At 63.0% G+C, this 25,761-nt stretch overlaps 7 protein-coding genes across 20 annotated transcripts in view; 3 read left to right on the top strand and 4 right to left on the bottom strand.

The window, feature by feature from the left end:
* Positions 1-1,875, top strand: part of MAPK8IP3 (mitogen-activated protein kinase 8 interacting protein 3) — a 48,476-nt gene extending 46,601 nt beyond the window's left edge. For all 4 annotated transcript variants that reach the window (XM_007181709.3, XM_007181706.3, XM_007181708.3 and 1 more), the window contains 2 exons: positions 33-182; positions 258-1,875. In XM_007181709.3, coding sequence (XP_007181771.2) covers positions 33-182; positions 258-379 — 272 coding nt within the window. In that variant the 3' untranslated portion in view covers positions 380-1,875. The remainder of the gene's footprint in view (positions 1-32; positions 183-257) is intronic.
* Positions 1,876-1,913: 38 nt separating this feature from the next.
* NME3 (NME/NM23 nucleoside diphosphate kinase 3) lies at positions 1,914-3,293 on the bottom strand. Of its 2 annotated transcripts, none has more exons than XM_057528434.1 (5): positions 3,054-3,293; positions 2,845-2,975; positions 2,621-2,722; positions 2,444-2,556; positions 1,914-2,344 (listed from the first exon to the last, which is right to left on the bottom strand). In XM_057528434.1, the coding sequence occupies exons 1-5, from the start codon at positions 3,097-3,099 to the stop codon at positions 2,227-2,229; spliced, it is 510 nt and encodes a 169-aa protein (XP_057384417.1). In that variant the 5' UTR covers positions 3,100-3,293; the 3' UTR covers positions 1,914-2,226. The 2 variants fall into 2 exon arrangements, with proteins under 2 accessions (XP_057384417.1, XP_057384416.1); XM_057528433.1 differs by having other exon boundaries at positions 2,452-2,556.
* Positions 3,294-3,427: 134 nt separating this feature from the next.
* Positions 3,428-4,755, bottom strand: MRPS34 (mitochondrial ribosomal protein S34). The gene is made up of 3 exons (XM_007181979.2): positions 4,378-4,755; positions 4,186-4,228; positions 3,428-4,097 (listed from the first exon to the last, which is right to left on the bottom strand). The coding sequence occupies exons 1-3, from the start codon at positions 4,696-4,698 to the stop codon at positions 3,805-3,807; spliced, it is 657 nt and encodes a 218-aa protein (XP_007182041.2). The 5' UTR covers positions 4,699-4,755; the 3' UTR covers positions 3,428-3,804.
* EME2 (essential meiotic structure-specific endonuclease subunit 2) lies at positions 4,697-8,536 on the top strand. Its single transcript, XM_057529701.1, is given in 11 exon segments — positions 4,697-4,774; positions 4,887-5,058; positions 5,259-5,395; positions 5,785-5,877; positions 6,545-6,636; positions 6,814-6,907; positions 7,081-7,196; positions 7,373-7,436; positions 7,438-7,563; positions 7,650-7,949; positions 8,423-8,536. Coding segments are annotated over 10 exon segments (1,128 nt in total). The 3' UTR covers positions 7,806-7,949; positions 8,423-8,536.
* On the bottom strand, positions 8,385-14,661 carry SPSB3 (splA/ryanodine receptor domain and SOCS box containing 3). 6 transcript variants are annotated; one of them, XM_057529868.1, is made up of 7 exons: positions 14,541-14,661; positions 13,110-13,247; positions 10,066-10,240; positions 9,790-9,977; positions 9,608-9,710; positions 9,405-9,530; positions 8,385-9,188 (listed from the first exon to the last, which is right to left on the bottom strand). In XM_057529868.1, the coding sequence occupies exons 2-7, from the start codon at positions 13,233-13,235 to the stop codon at positions 8,854-8,856; spliced, it is 1,053 nt and encodes a 350-aa protein (XP_057385851.1). In that variant the 5' UTR covers positions 13,236-13,247; positions 14,541-14,661; the 3' UTR covers positions 8,385-8,853. The 6 variants fall into 6 exon arrangements, with proteins under 6 accessions (XP_057385851.1, XP_057385852.1, XP_007181763.1 ...); XM_057529869.1 differs by having other exon boundaries at positions 10,066-10,184; XM_007181701.3 differs by lacking the exon at positions 14,541-14,661 and adding an exon at positions 14,264-14,523 and having other exon boundaries at positions 10,066-10,184.
* A 312-nt stretch (positions 14,662-14,973) lies between these two features.
* On the top strand, positions 14,974-20,386 carry NUBP2 (NUBP iron-sulfur cluster assembly factor 2, cytosolic). 5 transcript variants are annotated; one of them, XM_007181694.3, is made up of 8 exons: positions 15,044-15,083; positions 15,440-15,543; positions 16,867-16,898; positions 17,503-17,621; positions 18,656-18,810; positions 18,926-19,036; positions 19,142-19,211; positions 19,772-20,386. In XM_007181694.3, the coding sequence occupies exons 1-8, from the start codon at positions 15,068-15,070 to the stop codon at positions 19,915-19,917; spliced, it is 753 nt and encodes a 250-aa protein (XP_007181756.2). In that variant the 5' UTR covers positions 15,044-15,067; the 3' UTR covers positions 19,918-20,386. The 5 variants fall into 5 exon arrangements, with proteins under 5 accessions (XP_007181755.1, XP_007181754.1, XP_007181756.2 ...); XM_007181693.2 differs by lacking the exons at positions 15,440-15,543; positions 16,867-16,898 and adding an exon at positions 17,776-17,914 and having other exon boundaries at positions 14,974-15,083; XM_007181692.2 differs by lacking the exons at positions 15,440-15,543; positions 16,867-16,898 and adding an exon at positions 17,716-17,914 and having other exon boundaries at positions 14,974-15,083.
* A 910-nt stretch (positions 20,387-21,296) lies between these two features.
* On the bottom strand, positions 21,297-24,726 carry IGFALS (insulin like growth factor binding protein acid labile subunit). Its single transcript, XM_007181691.2, has 2 exons — positions 24,394-24,726; positions 21,297-23,269 (listed from the first exon to the last, which is right to left on the bottom strand). Exons 1-2 carry the CDS (start codon positions 24,407-24,409, stop codon positions 21,465-21,467), a joined length of 1,821 nt encoding a protein of 606 aa, XP_007181753.2. The 5' UTR covers positions 24,410-24,726; the 3' UTR covers positions 21,297-21,464.
* Between the last annotated feature and the right edge of the window lie 1,035 nt (positions 24,727-25,761).

The raw sequence follows: 25,761 nt of genomic DNA, 5'->3' as shown, positions 1-25,761 counted from the left end.
GCCCCACTGAGGTCCCTGTGCCCCGATGACAGGGAACGTGTTGGCCACTCTGAACGGCAGCGTGCTCGACAGCCCCTCCGAGAGCCCCGGGCCCACTGCCCCCACCGCAGATGCCGAGGCCCAGAAGCTGAAGAACGTGCTGGTGCTTAGCGGCGGTGAGGGCTACATCGACTTCCGCATTGGTGAGTGGGCGCCGCCGGGGCCCCAGGTGTCCCTGGACAGGGGTGGTCCCTTCACGGCAGCTGTGCTCTCTCCAGGCGACGGAGAAGACGATGAGCCCGAGGAGGGTGCAGGGGACGTGAGCCAGGTGAAGCCCCTGCTGTCCAAGGCCGAGCGCAGCCACATCATCGTGTGGCAGGTGTCCTACACCCCTGAGTGAGGCGGCGGCCGCCGCCACCCCGCCCCGCCTGATGCCACCTGCCATGTGTACATACAGCCCCGCCCACCTGCCCACCGCCCACCCAGGGGGCAGCCTGCCCGCAGGCAGCCAGGCGCCCGTCCACCCCACTTCTAGCCTCTCAACCTGCAGCTTTCACCTTTGGTCCGGGCCTCCCCATGAGCTGGCAGAGAGCATAGGGTCTGGCTGGGAGCGGGGAGTAGGGTGGCGTCCTGACCAGGGAGGGGCAGAGCCTCTCGGGACACCCTCTCCCCAGCAGCTCCTGGCTGGCACCCAGCCCAAAGCCCTCCAGGCCCGAGGGCACTTAAGGGCCAGAGCGAGGCAGAACCCCAGGGTGGGTCGGGCCAGGGAAGCCCCTACAGGTGGCTCCGAGCTCCACCCTGGGCTCCCCATTCCAGTCACTCATTCCCAGGATCTCTCCAGGGAGTCGAGCAGGGACTTCACCCTGCTGAGTCTTCCCACCCTGAGTCCACTTGCCTTTGGCTGCTGCCCACAGGAGTGGGGGTCCAACCCTCAGGGAGCTGGCCCAGTTGCTAGCCTTCCCTGGGCTCCCCCTCCCCCATCCCTGCTGCCCTGGGAACTGGCATGAAAGCACGTAACCAGGCTCCCTGGGGCAGCTGCCTGAGAAGACAGACACACACCCTCATCCCGCTCAAGCCCCGTGATCGTCCTGTGTGGCGGGCTCTCACCGGCCCTCACTGACCTGTGTCCTCCCCGACCCTGCTAGCTCTCCCTGGGCGAACACCCACCTTGTAGAAGCAGGCCTCTTGAATCCCATCCCTCCCGGAAGCCCCTAGGGTGGAATTTCTCAGGCTGCCAGGGCAGGCCCAAGCCTCAGGAAGAAGGGGAGGCCCCTGGTCTCTCCTGGGGTCAGTCCTTGGACGTAGGCTCAGCCTCAGGGTGACGGGGAAAGGTGTGCTCCAGGGCCTGCCTCCTGTGCAGTCTCCAAGGAGCCCAGCTCCCAAGACACGCTACTAAGTGCCTAGGGGTAAGCGGTGTGGCCTGCTCCCTTGAGGGCATCTGATGATACGCCACCGAGCAGAGGCCCAAGGGCTAAGGACAGGAGCCGCCTCCAGCCGGCTCTAGGCGATGGCGCCTGCCTGCTTTGAGGGGCACCGCCCTGGACTGCCAACTCCCCCACCTGCCCAGGCCTTATTCCTGTTCCTCGAGGCACCGATCAGGGCAGCCCCAGGTCCTGCTGCCCACCCACCTCCCACCAGAGAAGCACAGATCTTGGGCAGCCATCCCACGAGCCCAGCTGGCCACCGCTGCAGCCACCTGTAGCTGCAGGCTTCTCCCCACCACCCTGCCACTCTCCACTGTGATGTACGTCAAGTCCCTTGTCTGTCCTCACAGGGCCTGAAGTGACTTGGGGGTTAGCTGGGTGGGTGCAACTGGGTGACACGATTCTCCTCAGGCTTTGGCCCTGCAAGTGAACCTACATATCTGCTCTGTAAGTAATAAATGTCTTAACATCATGCTTCTGTGTCCCTGGGCCCAAACCAACTCGAGCACAAAAATTTTCCTCAATTTATTATAAAAAGAAGTACTGGGACAAGCCAAGTGCTAGGGTGGCACCCTGCCGCATTCCAGACGTGCTGTAAACGGGTGCAGGCTGGGCTGGGCCTCCTGAGAACCTCAGCCAGGACAGGAAGGCCTGTAGCAACCAGAGCTCCGCAGGCATGCACCACCTGCCCTCCTGTGCCCCTGCCACAGGAAGGGTATTCTGAGCTCCTAGGAGTGGGGCCCACGTGTGTGCACACCTCCGGGGCCTGGAGAATGCGGAATCACCCACAGCCCACTGCAGACGGGCACATCTGCCCGACCGGCTACTCGTACAGCCAGTGCCCGGCGCTGTCCTCCCAGCACAGGAGCTCGTCCGCGCGGAACCAGAGCGCTATCTCGCGGCGGGCGCTCTCCACCGAGTCGCTGCCGTGAATCACGTTCCTGTGCGGGAGAGGCGCGCGTGAGTGCAGGCGCGCAGCAGACAGAGCTCGGGCAGAGGGCCCCGCGCAAACCAGTTCAGGGAATCGGAACCGGCCTTACTTGCCGACCTCGATGCAGAAATCGCCACGGATGGTGCCAGGCGCGGCGTCGGCCGGGTTCGTGGCCCCGATGAGCGCCCGCGAAGCGCGCACAACGTCCAGACCCTGCCACACCTGCAGACGGGGTCGGGGGTCAGCACGGGGTCAGCGCGCCGCCCTCCCGCCAGCCAGCACTCACCATGGCCACCACCGGCCCGGAGCCCATGTACTTGACCAGGCGCCCGTAGAAAGGGCGCTCACGCAGCTCGGCGTAGTGCTGGCGCAGCAGCTCCTCCGAGGCCTGGGGAGGGAAGAGGAAGGGCCGCGTGCTTCTGGGACCCCCATCCCCCACGCGCGGGGACCCCGTCTCCCCCTACACCCCACCCCGCCGCGCTCCCCACGCCTGGGGACCCCGGCCCTCACCAGCACCAGCTTCAGCGCCACCAGCTTGAAGCCCTTCCTCTCGAGGCGCCGAACGATCTCGCCCACGAGCCGCCGCTGCACGCCGTCGGGCTTCACGGCCAGGAAGGTGCGCTCGTGCACGCCGGTGTACGCTGCGGGGACCGCCGGGGTCGGGGCGCATCAGACCCGGCCGCACCCCCTACCCGCCCCGCCCGGCCCACGCCGCTCACCCGCCGGGAAGAGGTTGGCGAAGATAGTCAGCACCAGGCAGATCATGATGGCGGCAGCAGGGCCCGCGCGACTCCAGGGCCGGGGCGGGGGCGGCGCGCGGGCCGGGGCGGGGCCTGTGCTTAAAGCGGCCTGGTCGCCGGGCGCCGCCACCTCGGTGGACGCGGAGACGGGGTGCCTGTCGTTCAGGCCGACGCCGGGACCTCTGCGGCCGCGCCTGTGACTCCCGAATCCCCTCGGGTCTCCCCACCGCCGGGCGCCTGCGCGGCACTCCTCTCACCCCCCGGCCGTAAGCAGCAGTGTCAGCCTGCTCCTCCCCACAGCCCTGCCAAGAGCCCGCTTTGGTATCCCAAACTCAAAGAAGCCACATCCCAGGGCTGCTTCATGTGCCTTTATTCGCGTTCAGTTTCTACCTGGGTCCCGGCAGAGGCAACAGGTCATAGGGAGGGAAGCCAGCGTGGAAGTGACAGGAGCCAGCACCGGGGCTCCAAACCTGCGGGGCCTGCTGCTTCCGGCTTTCCCCCAGCAGCCACCTCCTGCGAGGCCCCCTCAGTCAGATCTGCGTGTTGGGGCAGCGGGAACAGAGGAAAGACACAAGGTGCAAGGTCTGACCCCACCCTTTTCCAAGAAAATGTAGAACCTCAACAAGTCACGGGGAGGTAGGATCCAAGCTCCCAGGGGGCTGATTCAGGTGTAACTGAAAATGGTGGCCACTGGCTTGCACCCTGGCGGCAGCCTGTCCGCTCTGGCATTTTAGACTGCGGTGCCCTTGGTCTTTCTCTTCGACTCCTGGTTCTCAGGATAGTCCCATGGATCAATGCGTATCCTGTTCAGATTGAGCATGGGCTCCTCCGTGCTGGTGTCTCCATTTCTCTGTCGCTCTGCTAGAATCATTGCGCGGAGGAGCGGCGGGTAGGGCACAGTGCGCATTGTGTCCTCCGGCGCCGGCGTGAAAGCGGTGAAGGCCTCCTCCTCGTGCTTGGGCACCAGCCGCCAGTCGTGGTACATGACCTGTTCTATCTCCCGAGGCTCACTCTCTGTCTTTCCTGGGGAAAGAAGGACGAGGCTTCTTGCACACACGTTGGCGGAACAATCTGTTGCCGGCAGCCTCCCCACCGGGTTTGGACGCCTTACCTTTGAAGGTCAGGACGCCCCAGGCCTTCCCGTGGTCCAAGTTCTGCAAAGCAAGTGGGGAGGAGATCAGCTCAGAAAGCTCGCTTGCCCAGGGCTCGGGTGACAGGATATCCTGTCCCACAAAGTCGCGCGCAGGGGAGACAGTGGTGCCCCGCGGTGCCGGGAGCTGAGGGGTGGGCACCGTGCAAGCACCTGCGCCGTGTAGTCGGGCCGGACCCGCGTGAGGCGCCAGTAGCACGGCTCGTCGTGCTGCCACAGCCAGGACTTGCGCGTGACAAGGCGGCCCAGGCCGAAGAGCGGGAGGCGGCCGAGCAACTGCAGGAGGCGGCTCTCGCGGCGCACGTCGGCCCAGGCTCGCGCGGGCAGCTTGCGGCCCAAGTGCGGCCGCGTCAGCGTCTCGTAGTCCAGGGCGTAGCGCTCCGAATCGCGCGGCCGCTCCCGCTGCTCGCGCAGGGCCCGCACGCGGCGGGCCAGCTCGGCGATCAGCCGCGGCCGCACCTTCTTCCGCGCCATGGCCGGGCAGCCTCCGCGCTCCGACCGGAAGATGCCACCGCGCGCCGCGGGGCGCGCCCGACGCCGGAAGCGGCCGGTGTCCCCCGCAAAGGCGTCCGGGCGCGGCCGGAAGGGGAGAAGAGGCCGGGCGGGCCATGGCGAGGGCTGGGTCTAGGACGCCCGGTGGCTCGCGCCGGGGCCGGGGATAGCTGCAGCCCCCGACCTGGGAGATCTCGGATTCGGACACCGAGGGCCCCGCAGGCGAGGAGACCGCCGCCAGGGTCCGGGACCCGGCGGAGGAGCGCAGGGCGGCCGCCGAGGTGCTGCGGCGTCTGCGGCCCGAGCAAGCCGTGCGGCGCCTGGCGGTGCTCGTGGACCCAGGTGCGGGCGGGCGCGGGCAGCGGCCCGGGGTGGGGAGCTCGGCCTTGGGGAGCTTGTTTATCTGCGCTCTGGGAGCCGGACGGGAATCAGTATGTTGGTAACACGCTGTGGAGGCTGTGGGGCTGCTGTCCCCACCCAAGTAGTGTCCTCTCGTGGGAGAAGGAAGCAGTGACAGCTGACTGTCCCTCTGCCCCATCCAGCTATTCTGGAAGATGCCGGTGCCGACATCCTGATGGAGGCTCTGGACGCCCTGGGCTATGAGTACCTCGTGGAGCCCGAGCGCCCTGCCTGGAGCCTCAGGTGGAGCAGAGTGAAGCCAGACCCTTGCCCCTTCAGTGTGAGTGTCCTGGGTTTACGGAATGCAGCCCTGGGTTGGGTGTTTTATGTGACAAAGCTCTTTTGAGAGGCAGCTGCAGCAATTGTGTATGTTTTACCTACCAGTAAACTGAGAACGGGGAACGCTGAGTGAGTGATGCACAGGCCACTCTTGGTAAGTTGCGGGCCGAGATCCAGAGCCTGAACGCAACTGCTGCTGAGGGATGCTCCATTCCATCCAGGCTGTGGCCACAGGTGTTGCTGCCTGGCAGACCTGCGCTGCTTTTAGTCTCAGTAGAAGGTGGGACGCTAGGTTTCTGTAGAGCGGTCTGGGAAGAACCTGCGCAAGCCTCAGGACTCCTCGGGTGCCCAGGCCATGGCCCGGCAACAGTGCCCTGTATGTTCCCACAGGTGCCTCCTGAGGTGTGGGCTGCGGATGAGCAGGACCGGCTGCTGCTGCTGGAGCCTGAGGAGTTTCTGCAGGGCGTTGTCTAGCTGACCCAGGTGCGGGAGGGAGGGAGGAAAGAGTAATCCCTGACCACAGATCGTGAGGGGCTGGGTTCCCTCTTTTGGATGTTGTGGGTAAGATGGGGGAAGCCAGCTAGGCTCTTGGCCTGGGAGCAAGTGGGAGCCACGGCTGCTTCTTGAGGGTAGAAGCCAGGATAAGGAGGGTTCTCTTGAGAACTGAGTCAGAAATCAGGTGGTAAACTGCTGAGAGGGGGCCTGGGGACTAGGGCTGCAGGCTGGCTGTGCAGTCCACCTTGTGACACCCAACCGCTCAGCTGCCGCCTGGCGGGAGAAATAGGGATTGCTCAGCTGATGTTTGCACCAGAGTGTCATTAGGTTAGACCCTCTGCCAGGTCCCAGAGTTCAAGGTTCTCCGTTTATCAGGCACCTGTGTATGTCAAGCAAGTGCCAGGCTGGGGTGCAGAGGTGGACCAGGAATGGGGAGGAGGGTTCAGTCCAACTCTGCTAGGAGCCTGGGGTGTGCCCGGATTCTTTCATAGATCTTCTTGATCATGTGGGAGGCACAGAGCTGGTTTTCTAAAGAGAGCTGGTTGGGCGGAGGAGTCCACCCCTGTCTCCTCCCAGCACTGCGGGGTTGTTCTTGGGCTCACTCCCCTGCTTCCTGTGAACTGGCGGTTGCCGGGGGAACAGGTGTGGCTTGCAGACATGTGGCCCAACCTGTTCTGTGCCCTGGATCACTCCTGAGAGCCCTGCCTGCCTCCACCTGGCTGTCATTGGGCTGGATGTTTACCTGTGGTACCGGTTACCCTAACACCCTTAGCCAGCCTGCCTGGGATGGGAGAGTTCGGGCGAAAGGCAGGGGTGGCCCTGGGGGCTGGTGTCACAGCTAACCCTCTCCCTTGGGCGGGCTCTGGGGGTGGGAGGAGAACTCATGGAGGGTGGGGAGCCAGAGGGACGGTCACCTCTGCATAGGTCTTACCAGTCCAGCACCCAGGAGATATGGCAGCCAGAGCGTCCAGCGGTGGCTCGTGCCAAGGTGGCAGTTGGCTGGCCCGAGGTGGAAGAGGTGAGGACAGTTGGGTTGGGCCAGATGGTTGGCATGGGCTCTGGCCCTTGGGCTGCTCTCCGAGACCCAGCAGGGGCTGGTTTGGCACGTGGGTGGCATGCGGGGTTGGTCGCAGCTGGGTGTCCCCCATGGGAACCCTCTGACCCACACCCACGGGCTCATCTCCTTCTCAGGCCCTGGTGCTCCTGCAGCTCTGGGCAAACGTGGATGTGCTGTTGGTGGCCTCCTGGCAGGAGCTGAGTCAGCATGTGTGTGCCTTCACCAAGGCCCTCACCCAGCATCCCTTCAAGTGTGTGACCCTCACCCTGCTGGGGGCTGCAGTGGGAGGGGTGGGAGTGCCGGGCGGGGTGGCACCTCTCTGGCCTCTAGAGCAGAGGGGGCTGAGGGTTTTGTTGAGCTGGGGGCGGGGCGTTCAGGAGAGGTGATGAAGAGTCTAGGCACTTCCCTGCATCCTCCCCTTCCCAGGCAGTCCAGGGAGTCTGGGGCCTTTTCCTTCTGCACTACCAGGCGCTGGGCAGCAGCCGAGAATAGTGGCAAGAGATGGCACCGGCCTGCGGGGGGCCTGGTGGCAGCAGATCAGGCAGTTCAACTGCGTCAGCCCGGCTGTGGCCAATGCTGTTGTCGCTGCCTTCCCCTCCCCCTGCCTTCTGCAACAGGTGGGCCCCCCACCCCCCAACCAGACTCCCAGATATGGAGGCCAGGTCCCCGAGGCCTGCCCTGCCCATCCCTGTGCCTGCCCTAGGTGTACGTGGCCTGTGGCATGGAGCAGGAGCGCCTAGCCCTCCTGGCTGATCTCCCTGTGAAGATGGGCGAGGATGTGCAGCCCTACCTCTCCCGCCACATCTGCCTCTTCCTGACGACCACGAACCCCAACCTCCTGCTGGACCTGGGCTCCTGACCACGCCTGTGGTACCAGATGGGCCCTTCTCCCACCTACTGGCAGGACTGAATGCAGCCCGCCCAGGGAACAGACTAGAAACCACGAGCGGTGGTGTGCGGGAGCAAGACACCCAGTACGACCTGCACCGGGGCTCTCAGGCAGGTCTGACCCCAAGATGGCGCAGGAGGGGCAGCAGAGAAAGTTCTTGCATAACTGGGATGGGCAGAAGAGGAAATTCTCTCCAGGAGATACCAAGCTGGCTGGAAGGTCTGGAGAAGATGGGGGCAGGGCTCATATGCCCTGGGCCCTGTACACACTGGCAGAGGGGCTGCTAGCCAGCTAGGACAGGCAGGAAGGGCTGGGCAGCGCCTCAGGGCCCCACAGGGCAAACGCCGGTCACCTGGAGGCTGTGGGGGCAGGGGAGGCGGGCACCTTCAGAAAGGAGAAGCATTAAGACAAGGTCTTGAGGGAGAAAAAAGAACCAGGCCATCACTCCTCAAGGGTGCTGTGACCCCCCCCCCAACAGGAGAAAAGCTGTGGACACCTGTCAGCCCCAGGCCTCGATCCGACCCCTTTCATTCCATAGGTATGTAAGCATCAGATGTAAACTCTAAGTTTATTACGGTCGTTTTCAGCCTCAGACGAGAGGAACAGCAGCTGACAACATGCAAAGCAAGTTAAGAAAAACCCAAGGCCGGCGGCGACAGCAGGAAGAGCCGACCTCTCACAAAGCCGTCCTCCTCACAGGCAGCAGACGAGTCTCCCAGGCCTGCAGCCCGAGTCTAGACATGCTGGGGCAGCAGCTCCCCAGAGACTCTGAGAAGGAAAGTGGCTGCTCCCACACCCGGCACAGGAAGCAGACAGACTAGGAAGTCCGGGTCTCTGGATCACAGGGTACCGGCCCCGGAGCCCCTGTAGCAAGGGCTCTCCCAGCCGGGTGGCAGGGGGGCAGCCGAGACAAACCTTGGTTCAGTCCTCCCTCTCCTGTTGCCCTGGAGGGTGGTCCAAAGGGAGAAACAGAAAACACCATCCCAGCTGTAGAAGGCAGTTTTCACTGGGAAACAAGCTAGGTCCTTCGGCAGCGCTTCCTCTGGCAGCGCCGGGTCTCGGGGCTGCTGGGATTGGCTGTGGGCGAGGGCGCGGGGGGCTTGCGGTGGCCGCAGCTCATGCTCAGGACCCAGCCCAGCTTGTGGTGCAGCACCTGCTTGAGGCCGGGCGGCAGGGGCAGGCCCTCGAGCGTGTCCCCAGAGTCGGGCCGCAGCTGGCGCAGGCGGTAGCAGCACAGGTACTGCAGGGAGGTGATGCTGGCACAGGAGCGGATCACCTTCATGCTGCTCTTGGCCGCCGTGGAGCACACCATCGGGTAGAACCTCTTGTTCTGCAGCTTGGTGGCTGCCACTCCTGGGGGTGGGGAGGTGGCACAGCCTGAACCCTAAGCTCAGGCTCTCCTAAGTGGACGAAGGATGCTGGGATTTCCACCTACCCGCCGCCCTTGCCCGGTTCTGGGGACCCTGGGACCTCAGGCTTCTGCAAGGATGGCCTTTCAGGGCCCTCAGCCTCACCAGGAGCTCAGTGGCAGCCACGCTCTGCGGGCACATGTCAGAGTCACGCCCTCACCTATGCACTTCCTGTTCTTAAAAAAGGTCAGCGTCCCATGCCAGGTGTCCAGGTGCACACCAATGATGGAGCCCTGGCCGAACCGGGAGGAGAAGCTCGTCTTGTCGCCCTTGTGGTGGAGGAGGCCTGGGGGCAGCAGGGTCGGGGTGAGCCCTGCAGCCTCGGGGCCCCCCAGCCCCGCCCACCCTGGGGACCCCACGCACCCGTGTAGGAGAGGCCCCAGCTGTCCTCGTCCCGGCCGAGCAGGCTGCAAAACGTGTGGTGGTACTTGTCCAGGTCCACGTCCGATGTCCCGATGCCCACCATCTGGGAACAGCGGGACTGGCAGAGGGGGCTGGGGACCAAGGTGCCTGGCACCCCTCCCCCCACCCTGCCGGCCACTTACCATGTCAGTGCCGTAGACAGGCGAGGTCATCTTGATCTCCCAGAAGTGCTGGCCCTCCCCCAGCTCCTTGGTGCCCCGGATGGCCGCTGTGCCACAGCTGTACTCCATGTGGAAGTTGACCTTCCGGTTGTCACAGCTCAGCAGGGTGGCTGAGGACTTATTCAGGTCATCCCAGACCCAGTCAAAATCTGCGAGAGAAGAGGCCCAGGCTCGGCAGGCTCCCCCCCCCACCCCGGCCAGGAGGTCCACCCACCCGTCGCAGGCCCTCACACTCACACTCGTCCTCCTCCCCGCAGCGGCAGTCCCTGCCCCGGTGGGCAGCGTGCAGGCTGCCGCAGAAGGCCTCACTCTGACTGTCACAGTCGCAGAAGGACTCCCCGGTCACAGGCACAGCGCTGGGGATGGATGACGGCAGAGATGCATACTCGGGGTCGGAATCTGAGTCGCTGTGCTGAGGGGAAAGGGCCAGCTGTTCCCGCCTCCTGCCCTCCGCCGGCCCAACTGACCCCTTCCCCCACCTGCCCTGCCACCCACCCCAGGCCCACGGGTGAACGGCTGGATGCCCCAAGGAAGGGATCTGGGGCTTTGGCCTCAAAGGGCCTCCTCAGGTCTCAAGGGCTCAGCCAGACAGCCACAGTGACCCTGGACACCTCTTCTGGCTCAGGAGCTGCAAGGGGGCCTCCTTGCCAAAGGCCTACCACACCGGTGGCTTCCTGGGAGTGGAGTAGAGGGCCCTGGAGGCCCAGCCACTAATAAGCCGCAAGACGGGGCTGCATGCTTAGCCATCGTCATTGTCCAGAGAACATCTAGATTGTGATAAACGGGAGCATGACAGCAAAGTCCACTGCTGACCTAATGAAGGCACCTGCTCTCCCCGTGGCAGCAGCTGGGCTCCAGGGGAGCCGATGGCCGTGGCAGGGCCTGCACACCTGTCTCAGGCCGTGGCCCCCTTGTCCGTGCAAGGGTGTGCTCTCAACCCCCATCACAGGACCCTGACGAGCGAGCCCCGTGGTCTCAGGCTGCGGCAGGAAAACATTCAGTTGGGCCTTGGCCCTCTGCATGTGGCTCTCAGTCCTCACAGAACAGACTCCAAGCCTTGAGGGCCTGATCTTGGCCCAGGGGCCAGACGCCAAGGCTGAGCTGGTCTGGTTCCGGGGACCAGTTGACCCACAGACCCTCCTGGAGGCCAGCGAGGGTGCCTCTGTACACCTTGTTCCCGTTCTGGAGCCACGTGGGCCCCTCAAGACACCCACCCAGGCTCTGACATCTGGCCGACCAGTGAGGGCCTGGGGGTCTCAGGTCCCAGGGGTGCAGGCAGCCTCTGCATGCCTGCTCTCCGAGCCCTCCCAGCTTCGCCTGGGGTCCTGGTGCGGCTCTGGCCTCCACCCTCACTCTCCTGGCCTCTGGGTGCTCCTCTGGCCCCCCTGAAATGCCCTCCACACAGCAGTCTGGGTGACCTGTTCAGACCTGGGAATCCTGCTGCCTTGAGAACAAAGCCCACAGACTTACTCTCATCAGAGAATATAAGACCCCCTCCCTGCCCAGCCTCCTCCTCTGCCCTGTCCACCCCTGTCCCCATGGGGCAGGGGTGGGGGTCTGTTTGCCCCTGGATGGCTTTCAGATACCACTTCAAAGAGGCTCTTCCAGCCTCTCACACTGCGTCCTCTTCCTTCTCCTCTTCCCTTCTCCTCTTCCCCTCTCGTAGGCTTCCCTGATGCTCTCCTGGGTCCTGCTCACCTGCCTCCTCCCACCGGAACTGAGTTTCTTTGTTATTACACTCAGCCCCAAGTGCCACACAGGAGCTCTGGGAACCGATGGCAGAGACAGCTCAGGGAGCAAGGAGGTTGAGCCCCAGTTGGAGACAGACAGCAGCAAGGGCAGTGGCAGCAGGCCCAAAGCACCCTGCTCGCGGGGAAGAGCAATCCCCCACAAGTCAAGGCAGGCCCACTGCTGCCAGAGGAGACAATCCCTTCCCACTGAGTCAGGAGCCAGGGGCACAGACCTGAGCACTGCTGGCCCCGGGGGTCACACTGCTTGGCACCCAGCACACAACCCCCTGTGCAGAGGGCAGACGCGGCCCCACCACAAGCTGTAAGGAGAGCTTAGAGTAGCGAAGACAGGGACATGTGTGTTCGGCCTTCAAAGGTGCTGGGGTGACATGCTCTCTCCATCCACACGTGCACACAAGTACTCCAGGCCCATTAGGTGACCGGATGAGCCACAGGTGTGTATCAGACACCGCACCCCCAGCCCCTGGACGCCTCCCACATCCCACAGCGATGAGCCAGAGAGGCAGGGACAGACAGGAGAAAAGACTGCTCCAGGCCACGTGGTCAGTGGAAGCTGGAGGTGGGACAGGAATGCAGGCCGGGGCCTTTCGCTGGCCTGGGCAGGGAGCTAAGGGAGGCCCCAGGAAGGGGACCCAGGATGTTGCCTCCAATTCTGCCCCAAGCCCTGGTGCTTCCACGGGACTCAGCTGCCCTCACTGAGGGCTGGGGGAGGATCGGCACCTGTCCCCACCCAGATACCTGGCTGAGCCAGGGCACCCAGGCAGGGTGGCTGTGACAGAGCAGAACCAAGTCACCCGAAGATCACCCTGAAAACAACAGAGGTGACTCAGGGCAGAGCCAAAGCCCAGCTCTGGTCTGAGAGGTTCAGGAAACTGACTTGTGAAGCCCTCCCCACATGCCCCCCACGGCAGGCACAGAGGCCACACAGCCCCGCCACCCCTCCCCTGTGGTGGGAGTCAGCGTGGTGAGGCTCTGGTTGCAAACCCCTCAGGTCCATCAGGAACCTGCACTGCAGACAGACAGCTGAGCCGCCCTCCTCACGGCCTCTGTGTTCCTGGGCCTCGCAGAGCTCAGGGTCCTGAGCACAGGAAGGCTCAGGAATGTTGGTCTTTAAAGATCAAAATTCTTTTTTTAGATGCATATACACAAACGTTGAGTACAGACTTCAACAGGCAGAGAAAACGTCCAGAAGGTTGCACACAGAGGTAACAATAGCTACCCTTGAAAAGCAGTTGGGTAAATGGAATGGAGAAGTTTTAGTTAAATGAACTGACCAAAGTACCCACTGACACCCTCTTCAAAGAAAAAAGTCTACAGAGGAACGTAGTATATGCCTTGAGGTCCTGCCACACAGGGCCACGTGTGTCCTTAACCAGTGTGAAGAGCCTGGGGGAGCAGAAGCAGAGCGCACGCAGGGGACGGTCTGCTAAGGCTGGCCCTGTTTTCTGCCCTCAGAGGCATCTTTCTCTTTCAGTCTCAGTTCAGGCAATGTTTAGTCCAGCCATGACCACCTCACCCACTGGAACCTACCTGCCCATCAGAGTCGTAGCCCCAGTTGGTGGACCCTGCCAGAGCCACGGCCCGGGCATCCGCATCTCGGCGAGCTGCGCTCAGGACAAAATGCCATGCTCTGCTGCTCCGTGGGCGCCTGGCCATGGTGGGCAGGATCTGGAAGAAAGCACAAGGTCTGAGCAGAGAAAGACATATGACACACCGGTAGGTCCCCCAGCACCCCCTGCACTTGGCCCCCAGACTGTGCCAGCCCACCCAGGGTCCAGAACTCTCTTCACAAGCTCATACCTCACTCCAGTGTCCGAGTACCTTGATGAAACCCAGGTAGAGAGTGTGGAATGCCATCCTGACATCCATGACTCTCAAATGCCTAGCTCAGCCCCTCTCCGAGCTCGGCCTCAGGAATGCAAGTGTCCCTCCTGCACATCCCTCAAGCATCTCAAACCTTGCCTGCCCCTCCTCCATTCTCCATTTTGACACGGCATTTCTAGCCTCCGAATTCCTCATGCCAGACACACAGCAGTCATCCCCAACACTTCTTTCCTCCCTCCCACCATGGCCTCACAGCCCTCCGCGCCCCACACCATCTCCGAAACATGTCCTGAATCCCTCTCCACCCCTGCTGCCACCTTGCCTGCCCCACCCGCACACAACTCGTCTTCGCTCTGGCTCCTCCCACTTCATTCACTACAACCGAGCTTTTTTTGAAATACAGATCTTAAAATTTTAAATTAACGAGTTTTTAACTCTTCAGGGCTTGCCACTGTTCTTCCAATAAAGTGCAATATCCTACAAAGCCTACAAGTTGCGGCCCTGTTCCGGCTGGTAGCTCTTTCCAGCCCTTCGCCCACAACGCTTTCCCCACAACGCTTTCCCCTCCCCTCTTTGGCTCTCAACTTCCATGCCCGACTTACAGTAATAAGTCGCCCTCTGTGATCGTCTACTTCCCGGCTCTGCCCTGGTTTGAAATCCCCAGGAGGGCCCTGCCACGACCCCGAGGGGCGGCAGTGAATGGGCGCAGGCAGAGCTTTTGAGGGATAGGAGCCCGTCTGCAGACCAGGGTTGGTTACTGGAACCGGCCAGAGTGGGCCCGGCCTACTCCTCGCCCGCCACCACCGCAGCAACAGTAAGCGCCAGGCCGTGCACGCGCAATGCACGGCCCCGAGACTGACCCCGCTGCAGTAGGGGTCGCTTCCCCATCAGGCATCGCACTGTCTCAGGATCGGTGGGGCTGCGGGGTTCCTCCCGCCCGCCGCCCCGCCCGGCCTGCGGCGCAGCGCCTCGCCAGCCTCGCCCGGCCCTGCCGCCGCCGATGCCGCCGCAGGAACAAAGGCGCGCTGGCCCAGCCGCCCGCAGCTCCGAAAGGTCGGCGGGGGCGGCGGGGTCGAGCCGGGCGGGGCGGCCGGGCCCCGGAGACCCGGGGAGGCGCGGACGCGCCCAGCCGCTCACCTGCAGCCGCTCTGCGCCGCCGCGCTCAGCCCTGCCTGCCGTGCCCTACTTTCCGCTCCCGAGCGAGACGTAAACAATCCCCTCCCTCGCGGCCCGCCCCCTGCGCGGCATTGGCCCCGCAGCGCGCGCGGCCCGGGGCTACGGGTGAGGGGCGGTCCTCGCGGCACACGCCTCTTCCTGAGAGGCTGCTGGATCTGTCAATCCTGATCCGACGTCTCCATTGGCCACATCTCAAGCGGTCGGAGACAAGGCCCGCGCGCCCATTGGACGCGGGGCGAGGAAAAGAAGCGGCCTCACGCTGGGGCGTTGACACGGAAGTGGGTCTAGGTCCTGTACGTCGTCTGCGCCGGAACCTGCGTGCACCCCCTCGTGCGATCTGATTGGCTGAGGATAGCGCGAATGGGCCTATCAAGAGGAGCCAGGGGGAGGGTTCGCGCTGCCCATTGGTCCGAAGGCACTTTACTCAGGCAGGGAGGCGGACTGTGCGAGGAGGAAGTGGCTGGAAGCCGTGCGGCCACCCGGGTGGGATGGAGGCGGCAGCAGGTGAGTATGCTGGGCTGCGGGGCGTTTTCGGTCCGCGGGCGCCGAGGGAAGAGGGAAGGGGCCGGCCCGCAGCTGCTGGTCAGGGCTCCGGGTTTTAGCACACCGTCTGATTTACAGTGTAAAGGTCTCAGAGGTGCTCGCGTGCGTCATTACGGCGCTTAGAAGGAAGTCTTGCTTGAATAAGGAGCTCTAAGAAGGAGAAACTGGAATGTCATATACTAGCAGTTGTTTGTAGAAGTATTATTCTGCTTTTTAAGCCTTGAGATATATATATATAAAGGAAAGTTGCGTGGGCCGGAATATGTATATTGGGCACAATCGGATTCGCACAGCTTAGCCACGTTATCTTCCAAAAGACCTCAGGTCTGGTACCATGAGCACAAAGCTCTTACAACGCTGGATTTATCCATCGGATTATAAATGTAACGCTGGAGAGAAAAATCTGGAAAAGTTTGTTATGGTAAGGGCAGACTTGCTACAAGGTGAGAGGAATAGCTTCTAGATTGATGGATGAAGGTTTCTCTTTTAACTAAGGGGGAAATGTACATGGAAAGTAGAAAAGCCTAACGGGCTTTGCAGTAAACCTCCCTGTGCCCAGAGGCAACTCCTGGTGTCACTCGTATCTTTCTGGAAAGATTCTTTACATACAAAAACTTCCATATTTGTCCAGCGTATCAAATAATCATGGTTTGGTCGGACTTAAGGTTTGACTGGGCTTTTTATCCATACAGGGTGCCCTTTACTTCCCTCCATGGGAGATACTGCTTTCCTTTGCCCCTTCCAGGGCAGCCTCTTACATCTAATAGGCACTCGGATTATCGTTGATAATCTGTTTATAAACTTTTTCAGTATTCTTACAAGTGAAAGTTTATTGTGGTTGGCTCCTAAGGATTGTTGTGTGAGAAGTGACTTGGGAGCAGCAGTGTCCTGTGTGATGCTCAAGCAGATAAAGTTCCCCAGTCCCACCAGTGAGGAGAGCAAGTCTTCACTATTAGGGGCTTGGCAGTGCAGCACCCGCACGAAGGGCGAGTAGGAATCAGGACCCACATCTGGCTTGTTCTTTCCCTAGTTTCTACCAGACCACCCCTCCCCACACCAAAGAAAGGTGAAATTGATTCCCAAGTACTTTTTGATATTAAAGCAATTTAAGTAATAGCCTTTTAAGTTGACGCAGAGGTGGCCTGAGGCATGGTGTCCAAGGTATTTGTAGGCAATGATCTGGGTGGTTGGGGGGGCGCCCTTTCCTTGTCACCTTATGAGATCTCTCGGCCCCCAGTACCAGACGGAGACCCAGGACAGGCGCTAGGACGCATTTGTGACAAAGACCTGCTGGAAAGCCAGGCCAGGAGCACTCTTGAATTCTTTCTAGGGAGGCTTTGGTGGCGGGGGCCTTTGAACCTACCCATGAGAGATGGGTCAGGAGGGGGGACAGTGCTTATTCACCTTTCGTTGAGCCCCTCCTGGGGACCCGGGTATGCAGTGAGGGTGGTGGAGTGAGTGAGCAGCTTGCTGCAGGCCAGGCAGGAGTCTCGACGGTGAGGTCCTAAGGGCGCTGGGGCAAGAAGTTGGGCATTTTGCAGGGGGCTTAGGGTTGTTTGTATGCAGATGGCAACTGCTGTGGGGAGGCAGGGATTGGAATGGTTAGTATTTACAGGGTGGCATTTCAGGCTCATTGAAAGGAAGAGCACCTGGGGCAGAGCGACCAGCAGGGCTTCCCAGAGTGGTTGGGCCCGGGCCTGCCTGGGGCATGGCACTGATGCCTTGGCCACCCTTGTGTACCCAGGGTTTCTTAAGACACGACCTTCAGCCATCCAGGTGACCTGACGTCCGCACCCACACGATTGTGGTTGCTTCCGCAGAGCTGTGGCCTCCCTCCTGAGAACTGGAGGCCAGGGCTGCCTTGAGTGCCTCTTCTGACCCCAGGGGAGGGGGCTGGGCACCTACAGATCAGACCTCAGAGCCGTGAGTGCTGCCCTGGCACAGGTGTACCTCCTGACTGTAACGAGCGCCCTATTTACGTTAGTCTCCACCCATTTCCCTTGGAATTAGCTGGGAGTCTTTGGCTTGAATTGGCCTTTGCTGGCCTTGTGCGCATGAGCTCACAGGTGCACATGAGCTCACAGGTGTGCATGCTGGAAAGAGGAGCAGTTTGAGGCATTTCCTGCCCTAGCAGCCCTGCCCCAAACAGAGTGGGAGCAGCCATTTTTGAGGAACTGGTAGGTTGGGTCTGGGGCCTGCTGGAAGCCCTTTCGCGGGGGCGTGTTTGCTCATGCCGGGGTGATGGAGCAGGTCTCAGGACTGCCCTGGTCTCAGGACCTGGGATGTAGGAAGTACCTGGTGACCCCGCAGTGAATGAGCATGGAGGGCGGCTGGTACGAAGGAGAGCCCTGCCCTCCTCCCCTGTTGTCCTTCTGACTAGAGCCTGGAAACCTGGCCGGCGTCCGGCACATCATCCTCGTTCTCTCGGGAAAGGGGGGTGTTGGGAAAAGCACCATCTCCACGGAGCTGGCCCTGGCCCTGCGCCACGCAGGCAAGAAGGTGAGTGCCTCCCATCTCCTGAGCCACCACCCCTGCCCCTTGTGGGCCTTGGCCGGTGCCCTGCATGCCGCGTGGACGTCCCGCCTCCTTGCAGGTGGGTATCCTCGACGTGGACCTGTGTGGCCCCAGCATCCCCCGCATGCTCCGGGTGCAGGGCAAGGCTGTGCATCAGTGCGACAGTGGCTGGGTGCCTGTCTTCGTGGACCAGGAGCAGAGCATCTCCCTCATGTCTGTGGGCTTCCTGCTAGAGAAGCCGGATGAGGCAGTGGTGTGGAGAGGCCCCAAGAAGAACGGTAATGACTGGCCAAGGGACAGCACTGTCAGCCTGCTGGCCTCCGCAGCTGCCCTCTTGGTGCAGGAGCCCCAGGGCTGCTGGCTCTCCTCCACACAGCCCTCCCCCCACAGCACCAGCCTCGGGTAGAGTTCGAAAGACTCTAGTGCTGGCCTTTTCATTTCCAAGACTCTCCCGCCGTGCACCTGAGCAGTCAGCCCGCAAGTATTCAGACAGCGGGCCTGGGGGGCAAGAGCGTGAGACCCAGCTGTGAAGCCTTCAGCCACCTGGTCCATCCCCTGGGGCTCAGACCACCCAGCGTGGGGTGCCTGGTGGGGCTCTAGTGCCTTTGCACAAGCAGATGGCATTAAACTCCCTCTGGTAGGCAGAGCGAGGCTGCCGGGTGTGAGAGCAAGCTCAGGGTGGGGGCTGCTTCCAGGACACGCTGGCGTGGCATTCCACTGCAGGCCACCTCTCGGGCACAGATACCCGCCCCAGGAGGGTCCGCGCTAGCCATCCTCAGCTAAGGCCCGAGCAGAAGTCCTAGGGGTAGGGTGGGGAAGGGTCTCCCCACCTTGCTGTACTCATCCTGCCCCTGGTGAGGAATGGCACACGCAGCTCTCGGGGTGCCCGGTGGTACCGGAACCCACAGACACCGCCCTGCCCCAGGGCTGGGAGGAGGCAGCGGGCTTCGTGTGACCCCTTTGTGAGACCCTGCCTCGCCTGCTCTCTCCCCGACCCCGGCCACCCTGGGTCTCCACAGCACTGATAAAGCAGTTTGTGTCCGATGTGGCCTGGGGGCAGCTGGACTACCTGGTTGTGGACACGCCCCCGGGGACCTCTGATGAGCACATGGCCGTGGTGGATGCCCTGCGCCCCTACAGCCCCCTGGGGGCCCTCGTGGTCACCACACCCCAGGTACTACGGGAGCACCCTCACCCTGGGGCAGGTGCTTTGCCCTACTCTTTCCGCTCATCTTGGCTGAGTTTTCGGGATGCCCATCAGCTGGTCCCGTCTCTTTCCTGGTCTTCAGGCAGTGTCCGTGGGGGACGTGAGGCGGGAGCTGACCTTCTGTAAGAAGGTGGGGTTGCGGGTGATCGGGGTCGTGGAGAACATGAGCGGCTTTGTCTGCCCACACTGCGCAGTGAGTTGTAGGAAGTTGCAGAAAGTTGGGGGCGTGGGTGGTCGGCCCCTCCCCTTCGAGGGTGGTGAGAAGCCTGGAGGTGGACCCCGCACCTTTGTGTTCTAGGAGTGCACCAACATCTTCTCCAGGGGAGGCGGCGAGGAGCTGGCCAGACACGCTGGAGTCCCCTTCCTGGGTGAGCGAGCCAGGGCTGCCCCGGGGCCCCTGCTCTAGGTGGCCTTACCTCCCTACGCCTCCTGCGCCCAGGGAAGAGAAGAGGAGGGTGGAAAGTCCCGTCCTCCCTGAGCTGCGAGTGTCAGCTAATCTCTAACAAATTGGTTCCCACCAACTGGACAGAGGCAGCCCCCCGGGCTTTGAGTGGGCGTCCACGGCTAAGACGCCTGCTGAGACCACGGAGGTGCAGAGGGGCGGCCGAGGCTCTGCGAGCCTGTATCAGGGACACCGTGGGTGGCACGGGACCATGTCCCCAGCACTCGCTCTGTGCTTTCTTCCAGTGGCCGGAGCCCGAGAGGTGGTGGGGCCGGGCCTGCTGGGCGGGTTGCTGGCCGTCCCAGTGGAGATTGAGGCCAAGAGTACCTTCCTGCCAGGCACATCAGCAAGAGGTGTCTGCTCTCGGCTAAAGTGGCACTGCCAGCGGGCTCCTGGGCTGTGGGGAGCGTGGACATGGCCTCCTGGCCCCGGGCTTTGCTCTCACCACCTGGCCCCTTCTCTGCCCCCTTCCCTTCTCTCTCCCAGGCTCTGTGCCCCTGGACCCCGAGCTCACGCGGAGCCTGGAGGAGGGCCGAGACTTCATCCAGGGGTTCCCCGAGAGCCCCGCGTTTCCCGCGCTCTCCTGCATAGCCCAAAAGATTCTGAACGAGGCGCCTGTTGGACTTTGCTGACCGAGGCAGTTTGAGTGTCTCCTCTGTGTGCTGTGGGGCTCGTGCTCACAGCCCGGAGCAGAGGTGGCAGCACGGTTCCTGGAACCCGTGGCCCTGGGCTGCCGTCACCATGTGCTCCTCTCCCCGTGGGCCTGCCCTGGACATTTCTGGTGCTTCAGCAGCATCTCAGCATCAGAGCCACTGACAGTCGGTGGTTCCGCCTGGTTGGCCTGTGGCAGGGCCCAGGGATAGCGTGAGGTCGCGATGCCGTGGCCTGACCTCCCTGGTGGTGCAGCTCGGTACTTACATGCCCCAGACAGACTGGCTGCTCCCGACAGCCAAGTCTCCACGTTGTTCACAAAGCTTGTATGTCTGGGAGCGCACTGGGCCTATAATCCTGGTGAAACAGGCAGCAACACCCAGTAAGGTGTCAAACTTGTAATTCAGAGGAGCCCAAAATAAACGCGTCCCACCGCCGTGGTTACAGGTCTGACCTTTCTAGATCATTCTGCTCTGGTCCCGCCTCCCTGGCTTAGTGTCACCATGTCCTGTGGCAGACAGTGTCAACTCCCTAAGTCGCAGGAACTGGGCCAACAGCCCTGTCGTTGACAGGCTCCTGAAGACTCGGGTGAAGATACGTTTGGGGAGAGTTTGTCGGGTAACTTGTGTGAGTGGCCATGCTTGGCCCAGTGAGAGCTAAGTGCCTGCCCCGCCCTCCGTGCTGCGGGCCTGAGGGGTTGAGCTGAAGAGCAGAAAGGTGAGTGTGAAACAGTCCTGGGGGTTTTCCCTGCACGTCTCCAAGGCAGGCCAGGAGGGGGAGGTTTTGGAAAGCAGAATGGTGGCATGGTGTGCTGTTCTTCCCAATGGGAGAGATGGGGTGCTCAGTAGAGAATGTGGAACGGTCCCTGGGGCACGGGTGGCAGGGGGCCTGGGGAAGCAGCCCTCAGGTACCACTTCGTGGGGGCAGATGGGGAGGCGAGGAGTGTACCAAGAATGGATGTTTCTTGTGGGGGTGTGGGGAGCGGGGCCAGAACTGTTGAGGGGTTTAGCCAGGAGCACAGGGACCTGGAGAGTGAGGGTCTGCACCCCCTCTGGCCCCAGGCTGGCCTCAGCAGGAGCAGCTGGGCCCCAGCGTCCCAGGACCAGGCCACCTCCGAGGACGCTGCCCAGCGAGGGGGGCTGAGATGCCGAGGTTCCTGGAGGACCTGAGTAAGTGCCCGCCACTCCTCAGGTAGGGATGGGGCCTGGGGACTAGTGGACGAGAAGAGAGTCTGGGCACAGGACAGGAAGGGTTGTGGACAGGCGTGTGGGACCAAGGCAGCCAGAGGTGGGGCAGGCACGGCATAGAGGGGCCTGCGGCCCAGCCAGCACTCCTCCCTCCCTGAGATCCCCACACAACCTCATACGCGGCCACATTTATTGGGTTGCTTTTAATTGATGATAGCTGGGGAGGCTGTGTCCCCAACCCTCCTGGTCAGGCCCTCAGGGACCAGGCTGGGGCCCACCAGTCCCAGGTCCATGTCCCCTGGGGTGGCGAGGGCCCGTCCAGACCCCAGGGCGGCCTCCAGTCAGCAGTGGGCAAAGTGGGCCTCGCTGATGTCGCGCAGGTCAAGGCCCAAGACACTGGGGGGGCTGGCGCAGGTGATGTTGTTGTAGGTGTATGCGGGCGGCTGGCGGTCGTCGTCTCCCTCCGCCATGGCCTGGACAAAGCGGGGCACGACGCCCGGGTGCTGCAGGGTGAAGGCCCTCAGGGCCTTGAGGGGGCAGCCGCAGTCCCAGGGGTTGCCCTCGAGCCACAGGCGCTCCAGGCCGGGGGGCTGCGGCACGAAGGTCCGCAGCGAGTTGTTCCGGAGGCTGAGGTAGCGCAGCCGCCCCAGCGGCGCGAGCACAGTCTCAGGCAGCGCCTCCAGGCGGTTGTGCGACATGTCCAGCCAGAAGATGCGCTGCAGGGGCCCCAGGGCATCCACCGATAGCGCAGACAGCCGGTTGCGGGAGAGGAGGAGGTACTCCAGGTGGCTGAGGCCCTGGAAGAGCTGGCCAGGCAGGTGCGTGAGCTGGTTGGAGGTGAGGTCCAGCTCCAGCAGCTCGGCCAGCCCCCCCAGGCTCTGCTCATCGATGGCCGCAATGCCGTTGTCCTTGAGGAAGAGCCGGCGCAGCCCCGAGAGGCCGGTGAAGGTGTGTGGGCCGAGGCAGCCCAGGCAGCTGCCCTCCAGGTGCAGGCTGTGCAGCTTGCCCAGGCCCTGGAACGCCTGCTCTGGAAGTTTCCTCAGACAGTTGCCAGAGAGGTTCATGACGGCCAGGTTGTAGAGGCCCAGGAAGACGCCCGCCTTGAGCTCCTGGAGCTGGTTGTTGTTGAGCGCCAGCACCTCCAGCTGGTCCAGGCCCTCGAAGGCCTCCTCCGGCAGCTGCCGGATACGGTTGTAGCCGAGCTGCAGCTCCTCCAGGAAGTGCAGGTCCTTGAAGGTCCGGGGCCGAAGGCCGGCAATGGCATTGTGTGAGAGGCGCAGAACGTGCAGGCCCAGCAGCCCCGGGAAGGTGTCCTCCAGGAGGCCACCCACGCGGTTGTGTGACAGGTCCAGCCAGCGCAACGCTTTCATGCCCAGGAAGGCACCTGGGGCCACGGCGGCGATGAGGTTGTGGTCCAGGTAGAGCTTCTGGAGCTTGGGCAACTTGACGAAGACATTGGCTTTGACGCTCCGCAGGGCATTCCTGCTCAGGTCCAGCTCGCGGAGCTCGCTGAGGCCGCAGAAGAGCGCGGGCTGCAGGTAGGCCAGCTTGTTGCCCGCCAGCACCAGCTCGCGTAGGCTGGCCAGGTCCTGGAACGCAGTGTCGGGCAGCACGGCCAAGCTGTTCCAGCCCAGGTTGAGGTCCCAGAGGTGGGCAAGGCCCCTGAAGAGGCCCTCATCTACCCGGCTGAGCAGGTTGTTGTTGAGGCCGAGCGAGGCCAGGCCCGGCGTGTGCAGGAAGGTGCGGGCTGCCAGGCTGCGCAGTTGGTTCCGCTCCAGGTGCAGGTGGTACAGGTTCTGCAGGCCCAGCAGCGCGTGTGGCTCCAGGCTGGCCAGCCCGCTGCCCTGCAGGTTGAGGAAGCCCAGGCTGGAGAGGTTCTGGAAGGTGGCCGCGGGAATGAAGGAGAAGTTGTTTCCGTCCAGCCACAGGGCCCTGGTGCCGTCCGGGATGCCATTGGGCAGCTGCGTGAGGTTCCGAGAGCTGCAGAAGACGCTGAGCTCATCCGTGTAGTCGTCGTGGCCGCAGGAGCAGACGGCTGGGCACTGGGGGCCCTCGGGGTCTGCCGGTGCCGCGGGCTCCTCTCCCTCCAGGCTGTGGGAGCCCAGCACTGCCCAGGAGACCAGCAGCACCACCAGGGCCGGGCCTCCTGTGGGGAGAGGGGCTTGGGGAGGCAGCACTGAGGCGGCCCAGGATGTGAGCCCAGGGCAAGCAAGACATGGAACCTTCCAGGCCTCAGCCACACACCTGGACCACAGCACACAACCGTTTAGAGAAGGTACTGCTGACCGGACCAGAGAAGGTATGGGCTGAGATCTGCGTCCCTCACTTAAATGGGAAGCGGAGACCAGGCAGGACGACTGGGACTTTATCTGGTTCAAAACCAACTGCCCTTTCCACCCCACAGGACCGACGGGGTGGCAGTGCCTGTTCCAGAGAAAACTGAAGGCTGGGGACCTGGCCACTAGGCCGTGTGTTCATCTGCATCCCCAAGGTGGACACTCAAGCCAGGCTAGGCTGCCAGGCAGGCCTGGAGGAAAGTGTGAGAGAACGTTCTGGAGCAGGCTTGCTGCCCTGATTGTCTGGACAGTGAGCTGGATGCCCGCTGCCCCAGCTAGACCCCCGACTGGGGGGTACTCACCTCCGTAGTGTGTCCGGCATGCACCCAGGGACTTGGCCCAGTGCTAGTGTGGGGAGAGGAAGAGGGTGCAGGCCTCAAGGGCAGATGGGGACCCCAGGCCACTGACCCACCAGAGGTTGGGTTGTGGCACAGGACAAAGGATGCCAGGCTCCACAGCAACAATCCCCCATAAGTTCCACTGGGCACTGGGCTGCCCACCACATCAGGCCTCTCTCTGGTCTCTGAGAGTTCCGGGTCCCAGGGTGGACACACCAGCTGGATTGGGCTAGGCTCCGAGAGGGGACAGGGTGGCAATAGCCTGGCCTCTGAGCAGCTGGGAGGGCAGCACGCCCTGGCCCAGTCGAGGGTCTGAGGCAGGGCCCCTGGGGTGGCAGTGTGGGGGCCCTTCCTCCCCTGCGCTGCCAGCCTGGGCCCTCGGGTAGGAGAGGAGGGGGCAGGAGGCAACAGCGATTCTCCAGGGCCAGGCACCCCACCACCCCAAGTGGCCACATTTCCCTCATGGGCTCCCAGAGCCCCGGCCCACCTAGAGCTGAGCCCTCCCTGGGGGCAGCCCCTACCCCAGTGGGCTTGGGGGCACACGGTCGCCCCCCCCCCCCACCGAAGTGAGTGGCTGGGGCACGTGGGGGCCTCACCTCTCCTCAGGGCCATCCCTCGTGCAGAGCAGGCCGCAGGCGGGCAGGGAGCGGGGCGCGTCTGTTGGGGCCGGCTGCTCCTGCCCTCTGGATTTCCCCACTGCCTCTGGGGCAGCCAGCACCCTTGTCACCGGCCAGCCCAGCCTGCTGGCCCCAGCTCCATTAACCCCCTCCTGCCGGGCTGCCAGCATCAGCACTGAGGCCCAGGGTGCGGATGGCACAGGGGACAGGCTGGGGGCTGCATCTGCCCTGACGCATCTTCAGGGTGCAGGGTGGCCCGGGGTGCAGCTCTGAGGGACAATGGGGGCCCATCCCCCCATCTTCCCAACCCCCCCATCTTCCCATCCCCCTGCAGGGCTGGGCGGAGCAGAGCTGGGGCTGCAGGCAGTGCTGGGCGGGGGTCTCCCTTGGAGCAGCCTGTGAGGGGCTGGTGCTCAGCCGGCCCCCCTGCCTGTGGGTAGGGGCCCCTCAGGGGGCTCCTAGGGTCTTCCCTCCCAGCAGATGGCCATGTGGGAGTTAAGCGGGAACCACATGTCTCTAAATGGGCCTGCCCATCTACCCCCGGCATGCTGACCACTCCCCCCTCCTCCCCATTTCCTAACTGCCTGGGTGGGGTCCTTGTTCAAGCTCCCAGGGGCCTGGCCCAGCCTTGGCTTCTCCCGTGACCTCAGGGTCAGCTGCTGTCTGGACACTGCCCCTCCCCCTAGCCTCTTCTAGGAATGCTTGGCAGGGCTCCGGCCACTTTGTGTTTGCTTTCCCCAACAATGTCCTCCCAGGAAGAGAGTGGGGGACGGCTGGCCTCGGGGGCGAGGTCTTGTGGCTGTGAGACCAGCCCCCACCAGCAGTGGGCCCCATCCTGCCCTCCAGGGCTCCTTTGGGGCCACGGCCACCCTGCACTGCACAGGCTCTGGGACAGGTACCCAGTGCCCGGCCTGAGGTCAGCCACAGGTCAGACATGGTAAGAAGGGGTGTGGCTGCTTGATTCCAGGTGCCATCCTCCCCTCCACCTGGGGAGCCCCGGGCTCTGCTCTTCCAGATCTGACCACATCTCCCCCGGGCTGCCAGGTGCAGTGGTGCTCTCCAGCCACCCCTCCCTCCTTTACTGAGGACCCTTCCTCTGGCTGCCAGCTGTGCCTGCCCACCAGTCCCTCTGCTCTGCCTGGGGTGGGGGGCCTGTGCTCGGAAGGGGCCAGAAGGCATTGAAAAAGGCAAAACTGAGTCTGGGGAGGGCAAGGCTTGTCGAGGTTTAGGAGACTCTCGAACCTCTTGGTGAGGCAGAGGAGGAAGTCAGGTCTGCCTCCTGAAAGGTACATGGTGAGGAGAGAAGAAGTGAGGTAGGCAGGAGCTGTCCGGGCCCAGGAGAGGCTG

Source organism: Balaenoptera acutorostrata, chromosome 15 (genome assembly GCF_949987535.1).
Source record: "Balaenoptera acutorostrata chromosome 15, mBalAcu1.1, whole genome shotgun sequence".
NCBI lineage: Eukaryota > Metazoa > Chordata > Mammalia > Artiodactyla > Balaenopteridae > Balaenoptera > Balaenoptera acutorostrata.
The sequence above is the reverse complement of the archived record's forward strand: the minus strand, read 5'-3'. Positions and strand labels throughout refer to the sequence as shown.

What these genes read in the sequence shown, in the direction of transcription:
- SPSB3 (XM_057529868.1), bottom strand. Translation starts at nt 13,235, where the DNA reads ATGGCCAGGCGCCCACGGAGCAGCAGAGCATGGCATTTTGTCCTGAGC. An exon ending in CTGCGGGGAGGAGGACGAGT is followed by an intron (nt 9,978 to 10,065) that starts GTGAGTGTGAGG and finishes CTTCTCTCGCAG; the next exon opens with ATTTTGACTGGGTCTGGGAT. An exon ending in CTGTCTACGGCACTGACATG is followed by an intron (nt 9,711 to 9,789) that starts GTAAGTGGCCGG and finishes CGCTGTTCCCAG; the next exon opens with ATGGTGGGCATCGGGACATC.
- NUBP2 (XM_007181692.2), top strand. An exon ending in GAGAGGCCCCAAGAAGAACG is followed by an intron (nt 17,915 to 18,655) that starts GTAATGACTGGC and finishes GGGTCTCCACAG; the next exon opens with CACTGATAAAGCAGTTTGTG. An exon ending in CGCTGGAGTCCCCTTCCTGG is followed by an intron (nt 19,212 to 19,771) that starts GTGAGCGAGCCA and finishes TCTCTCTCCCAG; the next exon opens with GCTCTGTGCCCCTGGACCCC.
- MRPS34 (XM_007181979.2), bottom strand. Translation starts at nt 4,698, where the DNA reads ATGGCGCGGAAGAAGGTGCGGCCGCGGCTGATCGCCGAGCTGGCCCGC. An exon ending in GGCCCGACTACACGGCGCAG is followed by an intron (nt 4,229 to 4,377) that starts GTGCTTGCACGG and finishes CTTGCTTTGCAG; the next exon opens with AACTTGGACCACGGGAAGGC. An exon ending in GGGCGTCCTGACCTTCAAAG is followed by an intron (nt 4,098 to 4,185) that starts GTAAGGCGTCCA and finishes TTCTTTCCCCAG; the next exon opens with GAAAGACAGAGAGTGAGCCT.
- NME3 (XM_057528433.1), bottom strand. Translation starts at nt 3,099, where the DNA reads ATGATCTGCCTGGTGCTGACTATCTTCGCCAACCTCTTCCCGGCGG. An exon ending in CGCCAACCTCTTCCCGGCGG is followed by an intron (nt 2,976 to 3,053) that starts GTGAGCGGCGTG and finishes CGGTCCCCGCAG; the next exon opens with CGTACACCGGCGTGCACGAG. An exon ending in CCGGGCCGGTGGTGGCCATG is followed by an intron (nt 2,557 to 2,620) that starts GTGAGTGCTGGC and finishes CCCCGTCTGCAG; the next exon opens with GTGTGGCAGGGTCTGGACGT.